Genomic DNA, 21,912 nt, shown 5'->3' with positions numbered 1-21,912 from the left:
CTCTGGGCTGAGCCCCAGCTCCCAGTGCCCTCCCTCCCCAGTGCCCCCCTGCAACCAGCTGGGGATGCAGGGGCTGGGGAACGGTCAACGCGCCCAGGACTTCAAGCTCCTGGTGCCTCGTGAAGCAGGCAAGTGACACAGAGATGAAGAAGCGGATGCAGCTGGCCGGGCTTTCGGAAGTACCATCCCTGGGGCAGGGGCGGGAGGCCGGTACCCCTTCCGGCCCCTGGGGGATCAGAGGGACCCAAAAGTCCTCTGCCAGGTGGAGCTGAGGGACCGGGGAGGGGAGACACGGGGTGTGTGTGTGTTGGATGGTGGGGCAGCTGCCACGAACCCCTGACCTCTGAGGGCTCATTTTCTCATCTGGTACCTGGGATGGTGACGTCCCTTATCTTTGGAGCCCCCGGGGGGGGTGGGGGTGGCTGGAGGTCATGGGGTGGGCCTGGCTCTTTCCTCCCCATATCTGAGCCTGCCAGACCCCCGGCCTCTCCTGGGGCCTGGTGGCCATGCATGTGCTCACACATTCGCTCTGCAGATATAGGGAGGCTGACGGCTATGCGCCAGCACCAAAGCACTGGTGTTAGACCGATAAAGATGTGCTGAGCCAGCTGGTGAGGAGCTGTTGGTCTGAGCCCCTGCGTGTTCCCCGCTACCCCGGGTGCTGCCCCAGAGCCCACATCTAAGGGGTCTGAGGCTGGTGTCCAGTTGACTGGTGGGTCCCCTATCACATGGGCGATACTTACATGTACATACACATCTCACCTAGACTCCCGCTCCCCCCCCCCCACACACACGCAGTCACAACCCAAAACCTCAGGGCCCGGCAGACCACACCCCCGCCCCCCCTCGAGAAGCCAGCGCAGGACAGGTGGGCAGAGAGAGAGGAGGCGGGATGGAGAAACCAAGGATGAAAACAAACAGGCGCGAAAGGAAGCTAAGAACAGAGAGACACAGGAACTAACTTTCAAAGTGAAACCCCGGCTCCCTGAGGGGGCTGCTGAGGCCTGAATCTGCAGAAACAGCAAACAATAAATAAATGAAAACACGCGGGGGAGGCCACCTCCCCCCGCCCCTCGCTGGGTGCGCGCACAGCAGCCGGCGGACAGACGCAAAGGGCAGAGCAACGAGTGAGGGACACACGGCCGCCTGGGCCCCAACCAGAGAACCAACGGCAGCTGCTGTGCTTCCCTCCGGCTGGACATCGGCCAGCCCTGATTTTCAGCTGTGACCTCGGAAAGATCCCAAAGTCTTAGGCTCTTCTATCAACGTGTCCCCCCAGACCAACCTGGCCTTGGGTCCCCTGTTGGGGTCAGCAGAGGGGATTTTGGAGGAGAGGCAGGATGGTGAGGGAGAAACCTGGGGGCAGGGGAAGGACATACGGGCCCATGCCGTGGCCTTTAAGGAGGAGAGCACCAATCACTTAAACACACACATTTAAAATCCTCATTTGGATGGAAACAGAATTGAGATAGGCTGGTCCAGAGACAGGAAAGAGAAGGGAGTACATTAGGGGTGTCATGAGACCTTTCATGATCTCTTATGGAGGACTGCAGCCATCAGTTAAATGATCAAAATCCTCGTTTGGATAAACATGGAACTAACATGAGACAGTCCAGCAGCAGAAAAGAGAGAGAAATAAATACATTAGGAATAGCATGCAAGGCTATACGCATGAGCCCTTCAAGATGACTGCAGCCATCAGTTCAATATAAATGTTTTAAAATCTCCATTTGGTTGGAAAGAGTTAATATGAACGAGTTCAGAGACATGAAGTGAAGAGCTGGGTGCAAGCAGAGAGACAGACGTTACCATGCTGTGAGCTCATAAGGAGAACAGCAGCCATCAGTTAAGTTAAAAATTCCTTATTTGGTGAGAAGCAGCTGGCATGAGCCCGTTAAGAGGGAGGAGGTGGAGCTTCCCTGGTGGTGCAGCGGTTGAGAGTCCGCCTGCCGATGCAGGGGACACGGGTTCGTGCCCTGGTCCGGGAAGATCCCACATGCCGCGGAGCGGCTGGGCCCGTGAGCCGTGGCCGCTGAGCCTGTGCGTCCGGAGCCTGTGCTCCGCAACGGGAGAGGCCACAACAGTGAGAGGCCCGCGTACCGCAAAAAAAAAAAGAGGGAGGAGGTGAGGGAATGAGAGGATGACTGCACATGAAGATGATCAAGGGCAAGGTCCTGATTCAGTTCTCCCACCAAGCATGGCAGGCAACTAGGCTGAATCTTATTAACCTACAGGGAACTATGAAGAGGCAGGGAGAACATGAGCATCTGCGGCCATGGAGGAGAGACAGACAGAGTGTGGTGGAGGCGGAATTCTTACACCTTGCTAGGGGCACATCCCTGGGGATTGGGAAAAACCCTAACACCCACCACTGAGTGGCCTTAAAACTAGAGGTGTGAATAGAAGCAGAGCTCTTTCTGCCAAAAGACATGAGGATTCGGAAAAGTTTTGCTTTTGTCTTTGTCTGAAGATGTCCTTTAAGCTCCCAGAGAAGACAGCAGCCACCAGTTAAAGGCAACTCTTCGAAAGCCTCCCTTGGTCGTAAGCAGAATCAACCCACGACAGTTCCAAGCCACGGAGGAATTTGGGAATTGGGAACTGAATCGTACCAAGCACAGTTCAGTGGGGGCAGTCCTCGGGATCCACCGAGGTGGCAGCTTCCTCTCTTCCTATGCTACCTCTCCCCTTCCCCCGTCACTGTCGTCCCTGGCACCTGGGATCAGCACATACCTGGCGTCTGGAAGTTAATGCGTCTCATTTCCACGGGGTCCTTGGGGTGGTGGGGGGCGAGGTCGGCGTTGTTCAGTAGGCATTTGGTGCGGGGCTCTGAGTCCTTGCGTTTACTTTGTAGGAGCAAGCAGACACGCGAACATGTGACCCAGCTGCGCGCAACTGGGGTTCCCACGACCACGCACAGACACGTGTGCAACGGCTGGAGCAGCCAGGCGCCCGCTCACCCAACAGGCACGACGCCACCCCAGTTCCCCTCCTTGGCCTCCAAAGGGCAGGACCAGTTCTTACCTGTCAGGCTTACTGCTCCCGAAAACAGACATAGGTGAGGAGTGGGGGGGAGAAAGAAGACAGGTGAGGGTGTGCTGGCCATCAAGGGCCTGTTCTGTGACTGTGGGTGGCTTTCTTTCCCTCTCTGAGTCTCGGTCTCCTCCAGAAAATGGGGCTAATCCTTCCTGCGTGGGTCCCCCGCCACAAGGAATAACATCTCAGCCCTCCCTTTCTAAGCTGGGACATGTCCCACGTGACCTCGTTAAACTGGACAGAGGCAGCCCCCACCCCAAATCTTGCCGAGTGGAGCGCGAGACTTAACAGGAGTCAAATCCCTGGCTGGGATGGAACCCTAGCCCTGCCATTTCCCAGGCTGTGTGACTTTGATCAGGTGGTTTAATTTCTCTGAGCCCTGGTTTCCCTGTCTGGACCATACAGGGCTTCTGCGATGATCCTCTGAGATGACTGTTCCCCCCTGGATCTTTCCAGACCCCCCTCCTTTTTTAGGAAGCCTTCCCTCCTGTCAAGTGGGGGGCGGGGCAGGGGGCTCACTTCTTATAGAGCAAGATGGCAATAACGATGCAGATGATGAAAACCACAGCCAGCACGGGCCCGATCACCCAGATGAGCCCCTCTTCGCCGTCCACAATGGGCTGCGGGTCCGGGTTATCCAGCTGGAAGGGGTCTGAGAAGGGGCTTGCCGCAAATGTCTGCAGGAATGGGGTGGGGGGACCTCCATCAGTGCCCGTCCTCCTCACGGTGGCCACACGGGTCTTTCTCAAACACAAATCCATGTCCATCCCCTACTCTAAACCCTCCTACAGCTCCCAAAAACCCTGACCCTGGTGGCCTACAAGGCCTGGACCTTGCCAATCTTCACTCTCCCTCTTCCTCACTCTGTTTCAGCCACTCTGAAATCCCTTTTGCTCCTCTTGCACCCCAGACCTTTGCACGTGCAAACTGTGGGATGCCCTTTCTTTACCGAACTCCTAGATATCCGTCAAAGCTCTAGTTCCAAAGTCCTTTCCTCTAACAAACCTTCCCTATGGGATACCCTCAACCTCAAACCGTTCCCTCTACCCAACTCTGACCACAGTTAGGAGGATCTGTGTCTGGTTCTGAGGTCAGGGCCCTAGGGACTGGCCTGCCTCACTCAGTGGGTGTGGCTCGATATGGGGAGACACCATTTGGGACTTACGGGTTCGCTCTTCTGCAGCAGAGCAAGCACAAAGAGAACATATCGGTGGCCAGGCTCCAAGCCCCTGTTGTCAAAGCCACCGTACTGCTTCTGGTCGCCGGGATGGAAGGTGGGTGGCAGCACTGAGAAGCGAGCCGCGATGTAGGGCCGGGGCACCTCCAGCTGGCGCGAGTGCCGCAGGCTGCGCCTCTGCAGCCGTGCGATATCCTGGATCAGCTGTGGGAACAGAGATGTGGGCTGCTCACGAACCTGGCTGGGAGCAACTGGGCTCACGAAAGCTGGGACGTTGTCTGGGCCCCACTGGCTCTTACCTCCTCCAGGTCCATTTCCTCTGGGCTGCCCAGCGGGGTCAGGAACTGGCCACCACGAGATTTACGCAGTGGCACCATCACAATGAAGTAGTTCCTATCAGGAGATGGAGTCATGGGGGTTTGTCTACTAGCATGACCAAGGGATGCTATCTAGGGCTGAGATGGGGAGCCGCCCCTCTCTGAATCTTCCCTTCTGCTCATACACTGGGCATACGGCCCCAGTCCCATAGGATTACAGTTCCTGATTCAAGCCTCCAGGCTTTTGATGATACTGTACCTTTTGCCTAGAAAGCCTACCCTGTGAAATTACAGTTGACCCTTCAACAACGTGGGGGTTAAGGGGGCCGACCCCCTGCGCAATCAAAAATCCATATGTAAGTACAGTTGGTCCTCTGTATCCATGGTTCTCTATCTATCTGTGGATTCAACCAGCCATGGATTGTGTAATACTGTAGTCTGTACTTCTTGAAAGAAATACGCATATAAGTGGGCCCATGTAATTCAAACCTGTGCTGTTCAAGGGTCAACTGTATATTTCTCAAACTCCTATACACCCTTCAAAACCCCAGCTTCCATGCCCACAGTTTTGTAATCCTCGATTTTTCCCTGCTTCCCAGAGTCCTCCTCTCCTTACTGGGGACTCTCAGCCCTGGTGCCTCTCACTGCCACACCATGGGGCTGAGGGTGTCTGTGTCCAGCTCTGTCTCCCCACCAGTCTAGGAACCTAGAACCAGTAGAAGGTCAGGCATATGGGGGCGTCAGGGAATGCTCAAGGAGCAGACACAAGGCCACATTTAGCGACATCTACGAGAAGCACTGGACCTTCAGGGGAACCACACGGGGTGGGGCTGATGCGATCTCTGTTTTACAGACAGGTGAGGAAACTGAGGCACAGAGAGATCAAGCGGCTGGCCCCAGTCACAGAGCTGGCTGGTGGAGGGGTGCAAAATCCCTGAGGGGGGCGAGTTGAGCTTACTGGACAGGCACAGGGCTCTGGCCGTCGGGCAGATACACCACGATGTAGCCTTCGGAGTCAGGCTTGGGGGTCACGCTGGGCTTAGAGCTGAGCAGGTTGAAGGCGGTCCAGGCAGTGACCGTCTGCTGGAGGCCACCCAGGCTGCTGCCGCGGTTGGTCAGCACGAAGTTGTAAAAGGTGTTGGGCTTGAGGTGCGTGATGAGCTTCTTGGTGGTGCGGCCGTCCACGTCCAGCGTGAGCCCATTGTACTGGATCTGTGGGACGGGCCAGCTCAGCAGGGCTCTGGGTTGAGCCCCTGGTCCTGACCGAGCCTGGATCCCAGACTTAGCCCTGACCCTGCCAACTCAGTCTGTGACCCCAGACTGAGCCTCAATCCCAGCTGAGCCCCGATTCTAACAGAGCCTTGATCCCAGCCTAAGTCTCGACCCCAAACTCAGCCCCAACCCCAGATTGAGCCCCGAACCCAGGCCGAGCTTCCATCGCAGCCAAGTCCTGGCTCTAAGTCCCAATCCTTAAACAGCCCTAATTCCAGACCGAGGCTCGAGCCTGGACTGAGACACTGGGCCTGAATCCTAGCTGAGCCCCGATCCCAGGCTAAGCCCCAGCTCTGACTGAGCACTAATCCCCTACTGAGCCCCAAACCCAGACTGAACTTCGACCCCTGGGACCGATCCCAGGCTAGGCCCCAATTCTGACTGAGCCTTGATCCCAGACTAATAAGTCTTGACACCGAACTAAGCCCCAACCCCAGACTGAGCCGCAAGCCTACCCGGAGGTGAGTCCAGCTGACCCCCAACCCTGGCCCCAGCCCCACCCCCCGACTCCTCGGGAGGCTGCACCTTGTAGGGCGTGGGCGAGTGGTAGTTGTCTGGGAACTCCCAGCTGAGCAGAACCGCCGTCTTCATGATCATCTTCACCTTGAAGTTCTTGGGCGAGACTGCACCAGGCAGCGGCAGGCGGGAAAGAGCAAAGGAGAGGTCCCGTGAGTGCTGGGGGGCGGGGGGAGCGGGGGGACGGGGTTGTGTGTGGGGCGGCCCAGGCGCTCCCTGTCGTCCGCTGTGCCCGTGGCCTTACTGCCTGGCCCTGGCCCGGCCCTGCCTGTTCCAAGTCCCTGCCGCGGGAGACGGCGCAGCTGGAGAGAGAAGGCGGAGGTGGAGGGGGGTTGGGGGGGGGACGGGGTGGGCTGGGGGCGGTGTAGGGGGGGCGGCGGTACCACCTAGGCGTGTCCCACCTTTGCCAACGCCGGAGCCTCGGGGTCTGGACTCGCCTTGAGCGTCCACGAGGAAGCAGAAAAGTGACCACTTACCTGGGCGGGGGAGAGGGAAGGGGCTGGGGTGGGGGTGGGCGCGAGGCCCGGTCCGGCTCTGGTGCGGGGATCACCGCGCGCCTACCTTGGTCCCGCAGGAACGTCCGGTAGCGGACGGGGGGGCTGTAAGGGCCGGGGCCGCGGCGCGTGTGGGCCCGCACTTGGAGGTCATAGGCCGTGTCGGGCTTGAGGCCCTGCAGCGTGAGCACGTTCTCGGCGCCCGGCTCGGCCGCCGCGGGCAGCTCGGTCTCTCGGGCGGGGCCCAGGGCGCCGGCCTCCCGCACAGCCACTGTATACTTGACAATGGCCCCGTTGCGCTCGGCGGGCACTGGTGGCAGCCAGCGGAGTAGGACTGTGCCGGCGGAGGCGTTGCCGGCCGCCTCGAGGATCTGTGGGTGGCCGTGGGGCGTGTCCTCGGGAATGCTCAGGACCTCGGCCGCCTCCTCGCCCAGGCCGCCTCGGCTCCGGGCCGCCAGCCGGAACACGTACGTGGCGCCCTTGTGCACGCCCGACGCAGTGTAGTGGTCCTCGGTGGGCGGGAACTCCAGTGTGGCCAGGGGCGATGAGTCCTCGCGGCCGAACTGCAGGCGATAGCCCAGCACCTGGTCCTCGGCGGTGCCGGCCGGGGGCTCCCAGCGTGCCAGCAGGCTGCCCTCGGGGGTCTGCTGCACCGACAGGGTGGGGCGGCCCAGCACTGTTTGGGGGGTGAGATACAAGGTCAGCCTGGGAGTAAGGGTGAGGTTGCCGGGGTTTTTTTTGGCCACACCGTGCAGCTTGTGGGATCTTAGGTCCCTGACCTAAGATTGAACCTGGGCCCTCCACAGTGAAAGTGTGGAGTCCTAACCACTGGACCGCCAGGGAATTCCCAAGGGGTTGCCATTTTTAAAAGTGGTCTTGGGAAGGCTTCGCTCAGAAGCAAAGACTTGAAGGTGAGGGAGGGAGCCGCGGGGAGGTCTGGGGGGAACAGTGATTCAGGCAGAGGGAACAGCCAGTGCTAAGGCCCTGAGGTGAGACTGTCCTGAGTGCAAGGAACAGCGAGGAAGCAGGAGACTCAGAGGACCCGATAAACGAAAACATCAACAGATGTCACAGCAGGCCCGCATCTATGTTTCTCCTTCTTCTCTTAGTAAGTCACTCAGCTCTTGCCTCATTTATTCACCCCTTGCCTCCTGCCGGCACCTGATTAATATCCATGGAACGTAGGAGTGTCCAAAACCCTGTCCCTGCCCCCATGGTTCTCACAGTCTGAGTAGTGATCAATGTGTCAAGGCCCTGAGAAGCCCTGCAGTGCTGAAGCTCTATACAGGAAACCAGGCTTCAACACTGCAGGACTTATCAGGACCTTTAATAGACAGTGGTGTGAACAGTCACAGTGTATGCAACAGGTTCTGCTTAGCAAGCATGGCTCTAATGTAACGTCCCTGAGAGAGGACGGCAGATCACAGGAAGCTTCCTGGAAGAGGTGACATGGGCGCTAGAGGACACAGAGACTAGGCAGACGAAGGGAACGGTGGGGGCATGGGCTGGCAGCAGTGTGGAGGGGTGCTGTGTCCAGCTGGGAGGCCTTGAACATCAGGCTCTGTGGTCAGCAGTGAGGCATGGAGAGTGCAGGAAGTGGGGTGGAGGCCATGGGGGCCTTTGTTCCTTGAACACACCAAGCTTGTTCCCTCCTCTGAGCCTTTGCCTGGGCTGTGCTCTCTGCCTAGAATACCCTCTCCCCTTACATTTTCATGGCTCGCTCTCTCTCCTCACTCAGCTATGTTTGGCTGGTGAAAAACCAGCCTCCTGGGACTGATGGGAGGGGCCTGAGGGGGAAACTGAGGCAGGGCTGCCAGGAGAGGAGGCTTCAGGGTGCAGCGGGGGAGACGGGCACACCACCCTGAAATGACAGCTCACCTGGGGTGATCAGAGCTGGGATGGGGGAGGCACGGGGTGCTGGGGGCAGGAGGGGTGCGGCCTGACCGAGACTGTGGCATGGGGGTGAGTGGGGAAGGCTTCCTGAGGAGGTGCTGACTAACCAAAGACCCAAAGGATGCAGAGGAGACGGCCAGCCCGGAGAAGGGTATCCAGGCAGGGGGAACAGGAGGCAGAGGGTGAGGAGTTAGGAGTTGGCTGTTAAAGGTTTCCATCTGGCTAGAGCTGAGGGGCTGGCCCACACTGGGTCTTAATATCCTCTGGAGCAGCTCCACACCTTTGCTCTCCCTGTTCCTCCTGCTTGGGGCACCCCCCCCCCCACAGGGGCTCAAGAACTCTGCAGGGATGCTCTGAGGGCAAAAGGGCCATAGAGGGTCTCGCACCTGCTCCCTTGGTTACCACCACCTTGGGTTTACTGCGAGCGCCATCGCCTTTCATGGTGTAGGCGGCTACCGTGATGGAATAGGCGGTCTCAGGCTGCAGGTTTGTGACGGTCATCTCCTGCGGGTGGGGTCAGGGGTGGGGAATCAGTGACACAACCAGGGCTGCCCACCCTCCTCCCCGTGCTAGGGACAAGCAAGGCAGACACGGGGCCCAATCTGCGGGCAGAGACGTGCACCCGAGCTCATGCACAGACCCCGACACGTAGCACCTCCATGCTGAGATGGGCACACGTGGCCTGACATCCGTCGTGGACCGCCTGGACCAGTGCAGTCCCCGGCCCTCTGGTCCCCAGCTACCACTCTTGCCCCACCTCCATTCTTTCCTCCCTGCAGTGGCCCCCAGAGGGTGCCTGTGAGCAGCTGAGTCAGGTCTCCAGGGCTCTGGTCTCCCTGGGGGCAAAAGCCCAAGTCCTTCGCACCACCAGAAGTCCTCTGCCGCCCACAAGGCCCTGCACAACCTGCCCCTGTCCCCTCCCTGCCCTCACCTCCTCCCTCGCTCACTCTGCTCCAGCCACACGGGGCTGCCTTTCTATCCCTCCTCCAACCAGACATGGTCCTGCCCCAGGGCCTTTGCACTGGCTGTGTCCCCCGCACCCGACACCTGTCTCCACTACATCCATTGTTGTGCTGGAGATTCCTTATACCAGCTCCTGAAAGCCAGCAGTCGAATTTTCAGAAAATTTGCAAGCCACTTATTAAACAGCCGTTATTATAAATAAAATTATATAAATGTACGATCAAATAAATAGTAAAAACAAAGGTAATAAGTACTCAAAACCCACCCCTCTGTCATTATTTTACCGTGTTTACTATTATCTGTGTCCTCGAGATTATTCTATTCTGTCTCTTATATCTGTGCGATACAAATACTATACAATGACGAGCTACCACAAATCCGGTAGGTAGCTTGAAATCGACACGGTGGGAGTATTTACACCATGGAAAAGGGCAAATGCTACCAGTCAGGATCGCGCCCACCCGACAGCTGGCTGTTCAAACATTTACACCACTATCTATGCCCCGTCCCCACCAGAGCTGTAACTAGACACGTGTTTGTGCCTTGTTCCAAGTAACATCCCTCTCCCCTGAACCGTGACCCCCAGGAAGACGGGCTCAGGAGTGTCTCGGTCACTGCCGCATCCATGGCACCTAGCTCAGGATCGGCGGGTGCTCAGTAAATCACTGCTCATTCAGTGAATGACAGAGCACCCCGACCCTCACACCCTCACACACGTGTCCATGTTTCCCATACATGCATACCCACAAGCATGTCCGGCATGCCTGGGTGGCCCCAGGTCAGGAGCATAGGAGGGGGACAGGATGCACAAGCAGAGGGTCTCCTGCCCCTGAGCCTCACATTCAGTCCTTCCCGGGGTCTTAGTGGGTTGGAGGGTCTGAGCCAGAGCCATGTGGGAACCTCCCCCCAGACTGGGGTGGGGCGGGGCGGGGGAGAAGCAGAGCTACTGGAGTGGGTGGGGCCGTGTCAATTTAACATCAGGCTTGGGGCTGTCAGAAGAGCCCGTGGTCCCTATCTTAGGGGCAGAAAGACAGCCCAGAGCCACACAGTAATCCTGACTCTGGTTCAGGGCCTCCTGCAGGCCTCCTTTCCCACCTGGGGCCCACTGACCCCTCTCATCACGCCAGGGCCAGAACGAAGGGGACACTTTGGCCTAAGAGAGAAACTTCGAGGTCAGGAAGGGCTGAGTCAGGTAACAAAAGGGTCGGTCTAGGCTGGAAAGTGACTCAGTTTCGATCTGCCAGGCCTGGGTGCCACAGGGGAAGCTGTGGGCTGGAGGAGGGTGGTTAACGCTGTGAACAGCTGGAGCAAAGGTGTGGTGGAGAAGACCCAGGCCGGGAGCTGGGCTGGAGGAGGGAAGCGGGGAGGCAGGAGGCCAGCGGAGTCCAGGGGCCATTCAGCTAAGAATGGATACCTCCGTGGTCCCCAGCAGAAGCCCATGTGCCTGATGCAGAACCGAGGCTGCCAGCTAGCTCCAAGAGGTAACTAGGTGTGCATCGGGGGCCCAGGGGAGGAGACCCTTTTACAGGGGGCGTGCAGGGGATGGGGTCACAGCACTGCACGGCCCGCTCGCGGGAAGAGCACTGGCAGCGGCTCGGGGTGGCAGGGGGGCACTACTTACATATTCGGCCGTGTCGTCCGTCTCCCACTGAGCGCGGGAGGAGGCGGCAGGGGAGAGAGGAGGAGGTGAGCAGAATAGCCAGAGACAGAGAAACACAGAGAAGCAGCGAGAGGGCGAGAGCGCAGGGGGCCCGGGCCCCGCCCCACCGCCAGGCCCCGCCCCGGAGCCCCGCCCACCTGGGCATCGGCCAGCATGATGTCCTTGATGCGCGGCGGCCCTCGGGCCTCAGCGCCCTCCATGCGCACGTAGTGGACCTGGTAGCCGCGGATCTGGCCGTGCTGCCGGCCGGGCGCGGGTGAGCGCCACAGCACGCGAATAGCCGTGGCGTTGAGCGCCTCCGCCTCCACCTTCCGCGGCGGCGCGCTGGGCACTGGCGGGTGGGGGGGAGGGGAGGGGAGGGGCGGGCGGGGCCGTTACTGGGGTGCCCAGCCCTGCCCCGGGCAGCGCCACTGACCGATGCCAAGGTGCCGAGTGACTGCCGGTTAACCCGGCGCTCTGAGCGCTCACCGCTGGCCCGGAGGGAATACCTCCTTCACGCTTCCCACAGCCCGGGGAGGGGGCTCTGATGGTGCACCCCATTTACAGACGAGCAACTGAGGTCCCCCAGAGCCTAGGTCACCTGCCCAGGGCCACAAGACATGAGCGGGCCGTGCATGCCCCACTCTAAGAGGTTTACCCACACTGCTTCCGACCTCAGAGCATCCCTTCTAGATAGGAGTCCTTATGCTCCCTTTACAGATGGGGAAACCAAGGCACAGAGAGTTGATCCCAGGACCACAGGGTTATCAAGAGGCAAAGCCGGGATGGGAACCCAGGCAGTCCAGCTGCACGCTCCTACACACCCCAGGGTGCAGCCAGCCCACTCCGCACTGGAGCACTTTTTCAACCAGCCCCCAGGCTGAGAGCCCTCGCCACCCACCCCACCCCCACCCCCAGGCCTGGCGTGAAGGACCGCTTCATTTCTTCCGCATGGTTAGGACAAAATGTTGGGGCTGCCAACCGAAACTTCCAGGCCAATGGCTCAGAAAACAGCTGGTCCAGGTTTCCTGCGATTTTATTGGGGAAGCTGCCTGCTTCATTTTGCCCCATGCCCTCAGCTTCTACTGTGTGACTAGCGTCTTAGAACTTTCTAGCTCAGCTACGGTGGGAATATTTACACCACAGAAATCGGCCAGAGCTACCAATCGGTCTCTATGCCCCAGAGAGCTGGCGGTTAACCACCATCAGCACGCAATCTACCTACTCTCTAGGTAGGATAGCTCAGACCCAAGCAGCTCCAAATCTCAGGTTATCCCTAGAGTCTAAAACACCAGCTTTCTGGGGTCAGGGACCATAATTTCTGTCGCAAGTGCTGCTTGCTGTTTCCTACACTCCGTTTCCATGGCTTCCACCACCGGACCAAAATACAGGGCTCCCCGCTTAACGTTCCAGGCCCAAGGCTCAGAGAGAAAATGTAGCCCGGAAGGTCCAGAACAGAGAATTCCAAGATCAAGGAGCCCGGTTGGTTTGGGGAGGCTGATGGCCACTTCTCTCCTTCTCCTAATTACGGCTTCTATGGTTGGCTAAAAAGTTCATCCGTTTTTTTCCGTAAGATCTTACTGAAAAACCCGAAAGAACTTTTTGGCCAACCCAATACCTTCTGACCACCAGCCAGCCCAGTTTTCCAGGGACAGAAGGCTCCAAGGCAGGGGCCGGGCTGGGGCCTGGGGGTCCCAGGGGTCCCAGGCCGGGGCCGGTGCTTACCGTCCTCGTCGGTGCGGATGACCACGGGCGAGCTCTCGGGCCCTGGTCCCACCTCTGTGTGAGCGACGGCGGTGATGCGGTACTCCGTCCACTTGTCCAAGGCCTCCAGCAGGATCTGGGTGGTGGTCGGGGGGATGCCGTTCACCTCCTTGGGTTGCGGGTCCTCTGAGCCCAGCGGTCGGTAGCGGACGCTATAGCTCACCAGGGCCCCGTTGTGCGTGTCCGGCGGCGGCGGGCGCCAACTTACCAAAATGGCCGTGGAGCGCGTGCTGACACATTTAACGTCTTGAGGGGGGGCTGACGGTTCTATTGGGGGGGGGAGAACGTGGGGGTGGGGAAGGGAGGCGGGATGGGCGGGGAGGGGGTGGGGAAACAAAAGATGGGAAAGAGAAAATAAAAAAGAAGATGATAACAAACAAAACAGAACCAAACCAAAGAGAAGTCGAACCCAAAAGAAGCGGGTGTCAACCAAAGGTGAGATGGGCGGGTGGGTGGGTGGGCGGGCGGGGATGGGGGCAGAGAGGGCTGGCCAAGAACGCTGCACTCACCACATGGGGCTGCACGCGGCACACAGTAGTTCTTAGGGAGAGGGTAGCCACAGTCCCCAAGGAGCATATGCACGTAAGCTGTGCACCGTGCCAAGCGGAACAGCAGTAAAAACCCCATTCACTGGGCACCTATTATGTGCCAGGCACGGTGCCAAAACAATAAATGTACTTATTTATTGAACACCTACTGTGTGCCAGATATAGCACCAGGAGCACAATGACAAAAAATGTACTTATCTATTGAACACCTACTGTGTGCTAGGCACTGTGCCGGAAGAATAGCAATAAAAGCCTCATTTATTGGGCACCTACTATGTGCCAGGCACCGTGCCAAGCGCTTCACACAATAACAGTAAGTGTACTTATTTAGTGAACACCTACTGTGCACCAGGCACAGCACAGGAGCAGAATGACAGTAAATGTACTCATTTATAGAACATCTGTGTGCTAGGCACTGTGCCAGAGGAATAGCAAAAGCTCCATGTACTGGGCACCTACTATGTGCCAGCCACTATGCCAAACGCAAAAACAATAAAAGCCCCATTAATTCAGTAGCTACTATGTGCCAGGCACAGTGCCAAGGGCTGCACAGAATGGCAGGTGACAAATCTACTTATTGAACCCTACTATGTGCCAAGCACCATGCCAAGGGCTGCACAGAATAACAGTGAAGTATTTATTGCACACCTACTGTGTGCCAAGCATTGTGCCATAAGAATAGCAAAAGCCCCATTTACTGGGCACCTACTATGTGCCAGGCACAGCACCAGGGATGGAATAACTGTAAACACTAATTTACTGAATACCTACTGTGTAACCGGGGAATAGCAGTAAAGCCCCATTTATTGGGCACCTACTATGTGCCAGGCCTGTCTCTAGAAGCTTCACAGGTTAACAGTAAGAGCATCTACTTACTGAACACCTGTACTGCCAGGGACCCTAGAGGGCAACCCTGTGGTTACTTCCTGGCCTCACTTGCAAAGAAAACAATGTCTGAGTCTTGAGCACCTACTGTGTGCCAGGTAGCATGCCAAGGGCTATACAGAGTAATAATAAAAGCCCCTGTGTATTGGACACCTACTGTGATGGCACTGGGTCAGGGCTTTACAGATAACACAGCCCACAGTTAGCACCTACGGTGTGCCAAAGTTTTAGTAGCTCATAGTTCTTCTGTTTTGAGCCCCTACTGTTCACCTGATGCCAACCTAAGCCCACTGCAGACCAATAGCACGTCTCATTTACTGAACACCTACTACGGGCTGGTCACTGCAACAGCCCTCTGAAGATGAAAGTAGCTGTTGCCCTTTACGCGGCACAGACTGCATGCCAGGCACTCTGCTAAGGTCTTTATTGGAACAGAAAAAGTTCCCACATATTAGGTACCTACAACATGCTAGGTACTATACTAAGGACTATGTAGAACATTAGTAGTTCTCATTTCTTAACAGGGCCTACTGTGTGTCAGGCCCTGTTATTTCTGGATAACAGTAATAGTCCCTACGTTTTAAGCGTCTACTATGTGTCAAGCACTGTGCTAATGACCTTATATAAAAATAGTAATAGTTCTTACTTACTGAGCTACTATTACACACACTACTATTTACACACACAGTACCAAGAACCTTGCAGACAACAGTTTCATGTTCGGAGCAAAAACGAAACCATGCTAGGCCCTTCCAGACTGACGGTGGCTCCCATCTGAGCACCTACTATGTGCTTAGCACCAGGCCAACCTCTTTAAAGTGCCACTTATTGAGCGCTTACTGGATGCCAGGCACTGTGCCAAGGGTTTTGCAGAGCAATCATCGTAGCCCCCATGTTTCGGGGACCTACTGTGTACCTGGCACCAGGTTGACCTTGTTACAAGCTACTAATCGCTTCCGTTCATGGACTGCCGACTCTGTGCCCAGCACCCTGCTGATCCATATTTAGACTGAAAGTGGAAGCTGCCACTTATAGAGCACCTACTGTGTGCCAGGCAGCATGCTAAAGACTTCGTTAAATAACAGTGATACTCCCCCTATATTAAGCGTGAACTGTGTGTGTTAAGGGCTTTATGGAGTATCAGTAATAGTCTCCATGTGCCGAGCACCTACTATGGGCCAGGCCCTGTGTTAAGAGCATTACTGATGATAGTCCTCACGTTCTATACATCTTCTGCACGCCCAGCAGCATAGGCCCTCTGTAGACTCAAGATACGGCCCACTGATCGTGCCTCATTTAATTCTCATGACCCCCTTACGTGGCTGGAACTAGCACCCCTCCACCCCGCCCCCATGATCCAAGTGGGGAAATGGGTTTCAAAGCCCACCTGGTTTGCCTGGCATTCTTTTATCACTGGTTGTATAGCTACTGGGTGCCCGGTCCCACCTGTTCTGGGCGCTCACCTCCCATTTTACAGGTGAGGAAACTGAGGCCCAGAAAAGGCAAGTGGCCTGCCCAAGGGCACATGGCGCGAGCCAGGCCTTGAAGCCAGGCTCAGCTGCTGTCCATGGGCTGTCTTGGTTGAGGCTGGGAATTCAGACCTCAGCCTGTGCCTTATTCAGCTCAGGCCAGCTGAGGATGGCTGGAGCCACACCCCCTCAAAAGCCCATGACCCTAGAGCCCGCCTCGTCTGGAGGGAGGCTCAGAGAGGTCACTAGCCTTGCTTGAGGTCAAGGCATGTAGAACCTTCACCATCATGCCAGCCGCACTTATTCACTGCATGTGTTTACAGACCACTTACTCTGTGCACACCCCATGCTAGGGTCTGGGACCCAGAGCTGAATCAGAGGCCCCCATCCTCAAAGACATCAGGCTACCAGAGACCCCAGAGGCCACTCCAATGGCTTACTGCAACCAGAATGACTCTCTGGCCTCACTTAAATTGAAACACTGGGGTTCCCTCCTCCGGAAATAGACACTTGGGGGTCCCCTCCCCCATTTCTTGACCAGCCACCCCAACCAAATGTGCCCGGGGGGAGTCAAGCAGGAGTGGAAAAACCAACCGAGGAATGTGCCAGAAGGAATGGATTCGCTAAGAAAGGGGAAGGAAAAATAAAACCAAAACCATAATAAAAGAAGAAACAACGATGATGGTGATGATGATGAGAAAAACCATAATAAAAGAAAGAAAGACGCTTTCCAGAAAACTCCCAGTCTGGTTACCTACCTTCCACTCTTCAACTGCTAACTTAAAAGACTTTCTTACGAGGGAGGGAATGGCGGAGTGCTGAGCTACAAGGCCAGACCGAGCTCTGGGTGGGTCTCTGGCCGCGAGCGGGTGCGCAGCCCTGCTCCGGCCCCAGTGTGGGCACGCTGCAGTTCCGGGCTGGCGCCGATGAGGCAGGAAGGTTGGACGGTGTCTGGGGAGACCCACGGCTGAGTGGTCTGGCCTCCACCTACCCTTGAGTTCAGCCTAAGAAGCCCGCACTCCCCGGGGGTGGGGGTACGCCTGGCCCTGCGTCTCGGCTGCCAGTTCTCTCGGGCCCCACCCGTCTTGGGGTGCGAAGTGGGGAGTCCCTTCTCCCCCACTCCCTGTCCTGGGCCGCCCCGGAGGTTCGGAGGTTCGCGTGGCTGGGCCAAAGCCGCTTTCTCGACGACCTTGGAGGCCGCCTCCTTCACAATCCAGCCCAACCTGCGTGACTTGTCGGGAGGGTGCGGGGCAGCGTGGATGCGCACATGGACGCGCGGTGTGGGGGGGGGAGGGGCGTGGTTCCAGATTCCACGTTCCTGGGCAGGTGTGCCACTCGGCAGCGGGGTGCAGAGTTTAGGGGACTGAATTTGGACTCTGGACGGTCTGCACAGCCCAGAGCTGCTGGGGCACAGGCTAGGGGGCACGCAGGGTGGGCCGTTTTTGTGAACCCGCTGGAGACCAGCGCGTACTCACCTTCGCGGCACCTGTGCCGGTCTCTCACGTGGCCGCCCAAGCCACAGGACACCCTCACTGATCGCCTCACGCACAAACATTCCTGTGAGTCGCGGAGCGCTCGGCTCGGCCCCAGTGGGGCGGGGAGGAGGGGAGGGGGCGGGGGTTGACAGTGGGGTGCTGTGTTTCCAAGTCCCCTGATCCCAGCGGCTCAGACACCCCAGCCCAAGTTGCTGTCACTCTGGACTGACCCGTGACCCCCTGTGTGCACACGCCTGGGGCCGGGGCAGGCGGGGGCTTGAAGGTTTGAACACTGAGGCAGCTTCCGGAACAAGGCCTGGGGTGGCTACGCCGTGACTGACTGAGCAGGGGGAGGGGAGAAGAAGAAAGGGAGGGTCACGGCGGGGGCCACTTGGGCCACACTGAGCACAGAAGAGGGAGGAAGGGGAGGCAGGGAGGCGGCGGTCGGAGGGGCCTGCCTAGGCCCTGAGCTCAGAGCAGGCAGGGAGGGCGCGGCGGGCGCCACGGTGTGGCCCAGGGCCAGCTGCAGTGTCCTGGCCAAAAGGTGACTTTCTGTGACAGGGAGGCCAGGCGGGCACAGCGAAGAACTCCAGGAATTCAAGGGCCCTACGTTTTGGGGGTCCTGCGCTTCCCCCAGAACCTGGCATCAGCTCTGACTCCCCCACGCCCCCGAGCCCCTGGCAATGGGGACCCAGCCTGGGGGGCAAGAAGGGCCATCTGGGGAGGCAGGATCGTCTCTGCATCCTCTGCTCTCTCGGAAGGATGGGGTGTGAGCTGTGACAGCATCACAGACCCCTCCAAACACCTGTGAGATGGGCGCAACGTGGCCATTCCACTAACCCCAAATCCGGGAAAGGCAGAGGCGAGAGGAGGTACCATCAGCGAAACCGACCACGGCTGTACCCCAGGGAGATGGAGAAATTGGAGCCTGCGGGGTCCACGGGTGAGCCCCTCACTGCACTGGTGGGGGAACCGAGGCGCAGCGTGGACGCAAGCACGCCCGAGGCGGAAGAGCGAAGCGGGACGGGCGGAGGCGCCCCCCCTCCCCGCGCTTGCGCAGGCCCCGCCCGGGTCAGTGCGCAGGCGCCGGCCAGGTGCCCACCCCCGCAGTTCAGGGCGGGGTCCGCGAGACACCTACTGGACTGCAGCGTGCGCTGCCGCACCACCGAGGTGAAGGCGCCCAGGCCTTGCGGGGAGCGCGCCGCCAGGCGGAAGGCATATTCGGTGTTGGGCTTGAGGTCGTCCACCACGAAGGCCGTGGCCGGGTCGAAGGTCCTCCCGACCTGGGGGCGGGGCGGGGAGAGAGACGGAGATGGAGAGAGACAGAGAGAAACCAGAGGGATACAGACACAGACCTCACAGAGTGATGGAAATGGAGGAGAAAAGAGTGAGTGTTGGAAAAATTAGCAACGGACAGGGACAAAGCGAAGGGGGGAAGAGAGACATTCCGGCACAGGCTCGGGGAGACAAGAGAGTCGCCCAGAGTGGGAGCCGGCGGCGAGCGCCAGCCCGCCTCCCCCCGCCCACGCACCTCTCTGCCGTGGTCGCCTTCCCGGAAGAGGAGCTCATACTTGATGATGCTCTCCTGCCGCGGGGGGCTCCACGAGAGCCCAATGCTCGTCTCCGACTTGGCCTCGGCCCGGAAGTTCATGGGCTGGCCAGGCACTGCGGGGCAGGGGGCGAAGAGGACTGGCATTGGGGGGAGGCCTGGGAGGGGTGGGCCCGCATAGGGTATCCAACCCGCCAGGTTCCCATTCTCCCAAAAAGGGCCCCGTGAACTCAGCACCACCCTAAAAGGAAGGGCTTGTTAGGCTCTAGATGCTACTGGAGTGTTCTCCACTGTTCTTATTTCTCTTATTTTCTCAGGGACTCCCTACCGCCCCTCGTTGTCAGCTGCCCACCCCAATCCCCCCATCCTGTTGCCAGTGGGAAAACATTTTTAAAAAATCCCCTTCTCAACGCACCCCAGCATCCTCCCCATTCCCCCAGTTAAACAGAAAACTGGTGGGGACCATAATTTGGAATGTGGATCTCCACCCTGTATCTGATTTACGGCAGCAGAGTTCCAAACCTCCTGTCCCTTTGCTTGGACAGCTGCCTGACTCTTCCTGGATTTGAGGTTCCAAAGCCTGAGTCCGTAAGAAAAAGCCCAGAAACCTGCAGAGAGCTGGGGCCCCATGCACCTAAATGCTCCACACCCCTACCCCACGTCCTTCACCCCAGCAGGTGACAGACCAGCTCACAGACTTTGGGTTAACACACTTTCTATTATTTCAAAATGGGCGGCATGGATCCCTCCAGTGAGAGCAGCGAACAGGGGTTCTCAAACTCAGAGATGGATGGGAGCCGGGGCAGTTAACAGAGAAGAGGGAGGCGAACGGAAACCACACCCCTTTTCTCAGATGCAGCCGGCGGCAGCATCTATCTGGATGCCATTGGATGACCGATTGTAGCCCTATGGGCTTGCCAAATCGGATTTTCCAAGGGTAGCCAGAAATCTGGGTTTTCTAGGACAACCTCCTGCTTTGCAACACTGGCGTGAAAATACTTTAAAGCACGCATGCAGGCCAAATAAACCACGTGGTGGCTTCCAGGTTAAGATCGGCCGGCTGCATCCTGGGAGACACATCACTGCGTGGCCGCCTCCTTCCCTCTGGTGGGACAGCCCCGAAACCTGCTGCCCGCCCCCCCCCCCCCGCAGAAGCTGTGCTTCCCGCGGGCATCTCACCTCCCTGCTGTGTCTTGACCTGGATGGGGTCCGAGAGGGGCCCATCGCCTACGGAGGTGAAGGCCAGCACGCGCACGGTGTATGTCTCATCCTCCAGCAGGCTGCCCACGGTGGTCAGCAGGCTGTCATCCACGTTGTGCTTCTGCCAGTTGCCCACGGGGTGCTCGGGCTCCATGGTGTAGTAGACCCGGTAGCCCCGGATCAGGCCGTTGGGTTCCACGGGTTCCTCCCACTGGATGATCATGGTGGTGGCGCTGAGCATGCGGGCCTGCACGTTTCGGGGCGCGCTGGCAGGGGCCTGCTCGCCAGTGCGGGTGACCACCGACTCGCTGGGTGGACCCTGGCCGATGGAGTTGACGGCTGACACCCAGATCTCATACTCCGAATTGGGGCTCAGGCCGCCAATGCTGTAACGCGTTGTGGTGATGTCCTCTTTGATCTGGTATGGCCCGTCCTGGCTCTTGGATTTATATTCGATGACGTAGTAGGACACGGGGTCTGGGTTGCCAGAGTCCCACGTGATGGTGATGCTGGTGGCTGTGTTCTCTGTCACCACAGGGGTCCCAGGGGCTTTGGGGAGAGCTGTGGGTGGGAGGCAAGTTCACACATCAGGCACGCTGGCTGCAGACCCCAAAGGCTGTGTGACTTTCAGTCACACAACTGCCCTCTCTGAGCCTTCATTTCCTTGGTGGCAACCATGGGCCTAACGACCCCTAGCCCACCATCTATAGCAGGTGTTGGCAAACTACAAACCGAGGGCTGGCACCTGTTTTTGTAAATAAAGTTTTATCAGCACACAGCCACGCTTATGTATCGCTGCTGGCTGCTTTTGTGCTATGACGGTAGAATTGAGTGGTTACAGCAGAGACTAGATGGCCCATAAAGGTGAAAATTTTTACTTAAAAAAAAAAATTGGCTGTTTAAGAAAAATATCCACTTCTAAAGGAAACAGTGGCGGCCCCTGGGCTACAACTCTTCTCTGTGCTTTACTCTGCTTCACTCTGCTCAGCCACAGGGCCCTTCTGTCTGTTCACACTTGCTGTTCCCTGCCCCTGGAATGCTCAGATGGCCAGATGGCTTAAGGCCACCCTCACCACCCTGGCTAAAGGTGCCCTTGCCCAGTTCTTATCACTGCCTGACGGCACGTCATGACCAGGTTTGTATGTTGTCCCCACCAGCAGGGACTGGGGTTGGTTTACAGTGTGTCCCCAGCACCCGGATAAAACTGTGACTTTCTCTCCCACTTGTCCCAAGATCTCATATCACACAGGCCCCAGGAAGCATGCACCAGAAGACGTTCAATCCCTCAGCAAAATGACCAACACACCAGCTGATGCTGACACTTTCTATGGCCTTAGGGCAGGGCTTGGCAACCTTTACTTGCAGAGGGCCACACAGTAAATCTTTTCAGATTTGCAGACCACGTGGCCTTTGCTGAGAATCACTCAGCTCTGTCACTGTAGCCCCAAAGCTGCCACAAGCCAGGTGTGAACAAATGGGCAGGTATCAATAAAGCTTTATTTATAAAAACAAGTGGAGGGCCAGATTCAGCCCATGGGCTGTAGTCTGCTGGCCCCTGTTACAAAGCTAGAAAAATTATTTGAGGGCACCCTCCTCTGAATCTTGCCACAAACTTGAGACATCAGGAGAATCTGTAATCCCTCCCCACCCCGCCAATGCTCTATCTCTCTGAGTTCTGCACAGCCTGTTTCCCTTTTCAACTTTTAGTCTTTCCCTGA

The 21,912-nt window shown here is 57.8% G+C and overlaps 1 protein-coding gene across 1 annotated transcript in view; it reads right to left on the bottom strand.

Moving 5' to 3' along the window:
* PTPRS (protein tyrosine phosphatase receptor type S) overlaps positions 1-21,912 on the bottom strand; it is a 111,684-nt gene that overhangs the window by 10,708 nt on the left and 79,064 nt on the right. The window contains exons 8-23 of the mRNA XM_060295556.1: positions 20,174-20,755; positions 18,977-19,110; positions 18,584-18,728; positions 13,030-13,335; positions 11,463-11,656; positions 11,287-11,313; positions 9,089-9,206; positions 6,877-7,485; positions 6,325-6,422; positions 5,486-5,739; positions 4,510-4,603; positions 4,199-4,414; positions 3,553-3,710; positions 3,022-3,033; positions 2,731-2,843; positions 963-1,010 (exon numbers count right to left, since the gene is read on the bottom strand). Coding sequence (XP_060151539.1) covers positions 963-1,010; positions 2,731-2,843; positions 3,022-3,033; positions 3,553-3,710; positions 4,199-4,414; positions 4,510-4,603; positions 5,486-5,739; positions 6,325-6,422; positions 6,877-7,485; positions 9,089-9,206; positions 11,287-11,313; positions 11,463-11,656; positions 13,030-13,335; positions 18,584-18,728; positions 18,977-19,110; positions 20,174-20,755 — 3,108 coding nt within the window. The remainder of the gene's footprint in view (positions 1-962; positions 1,011-2,730; positions 2,844-3,021; positions 3,034-3,552; positions 3,711-4,198; positions 4,415-4,509; positions 4,604-5,485; positions 5,740-6,324; positions 6,423-6,876; positions 7,486-9,088; positions 9,207-11,286; positions 11,314-11,462; positions 11,657-13,029; positions 13,336-18,583; positions 18,729-18,976; positions 19,111-20,173; positions 20,756-21,912) is intronic.

Source organism: Globicephala melas, chromosome 3, assembly GCF_963455315.2.
Source record: "Globicephala melas chromosome 3, mGloMel1.2, whole genome shotgun sequence".
Taxonomy (NCBI): Eukaryota; Metazoa; Chordata; class Mammalia; order Artiodactyla; family Delphinidae; genus Globicephala; species Globicephala melas.
This window is presented reverse-complemented; position numbering and strand designations above follow the sequence as displayed.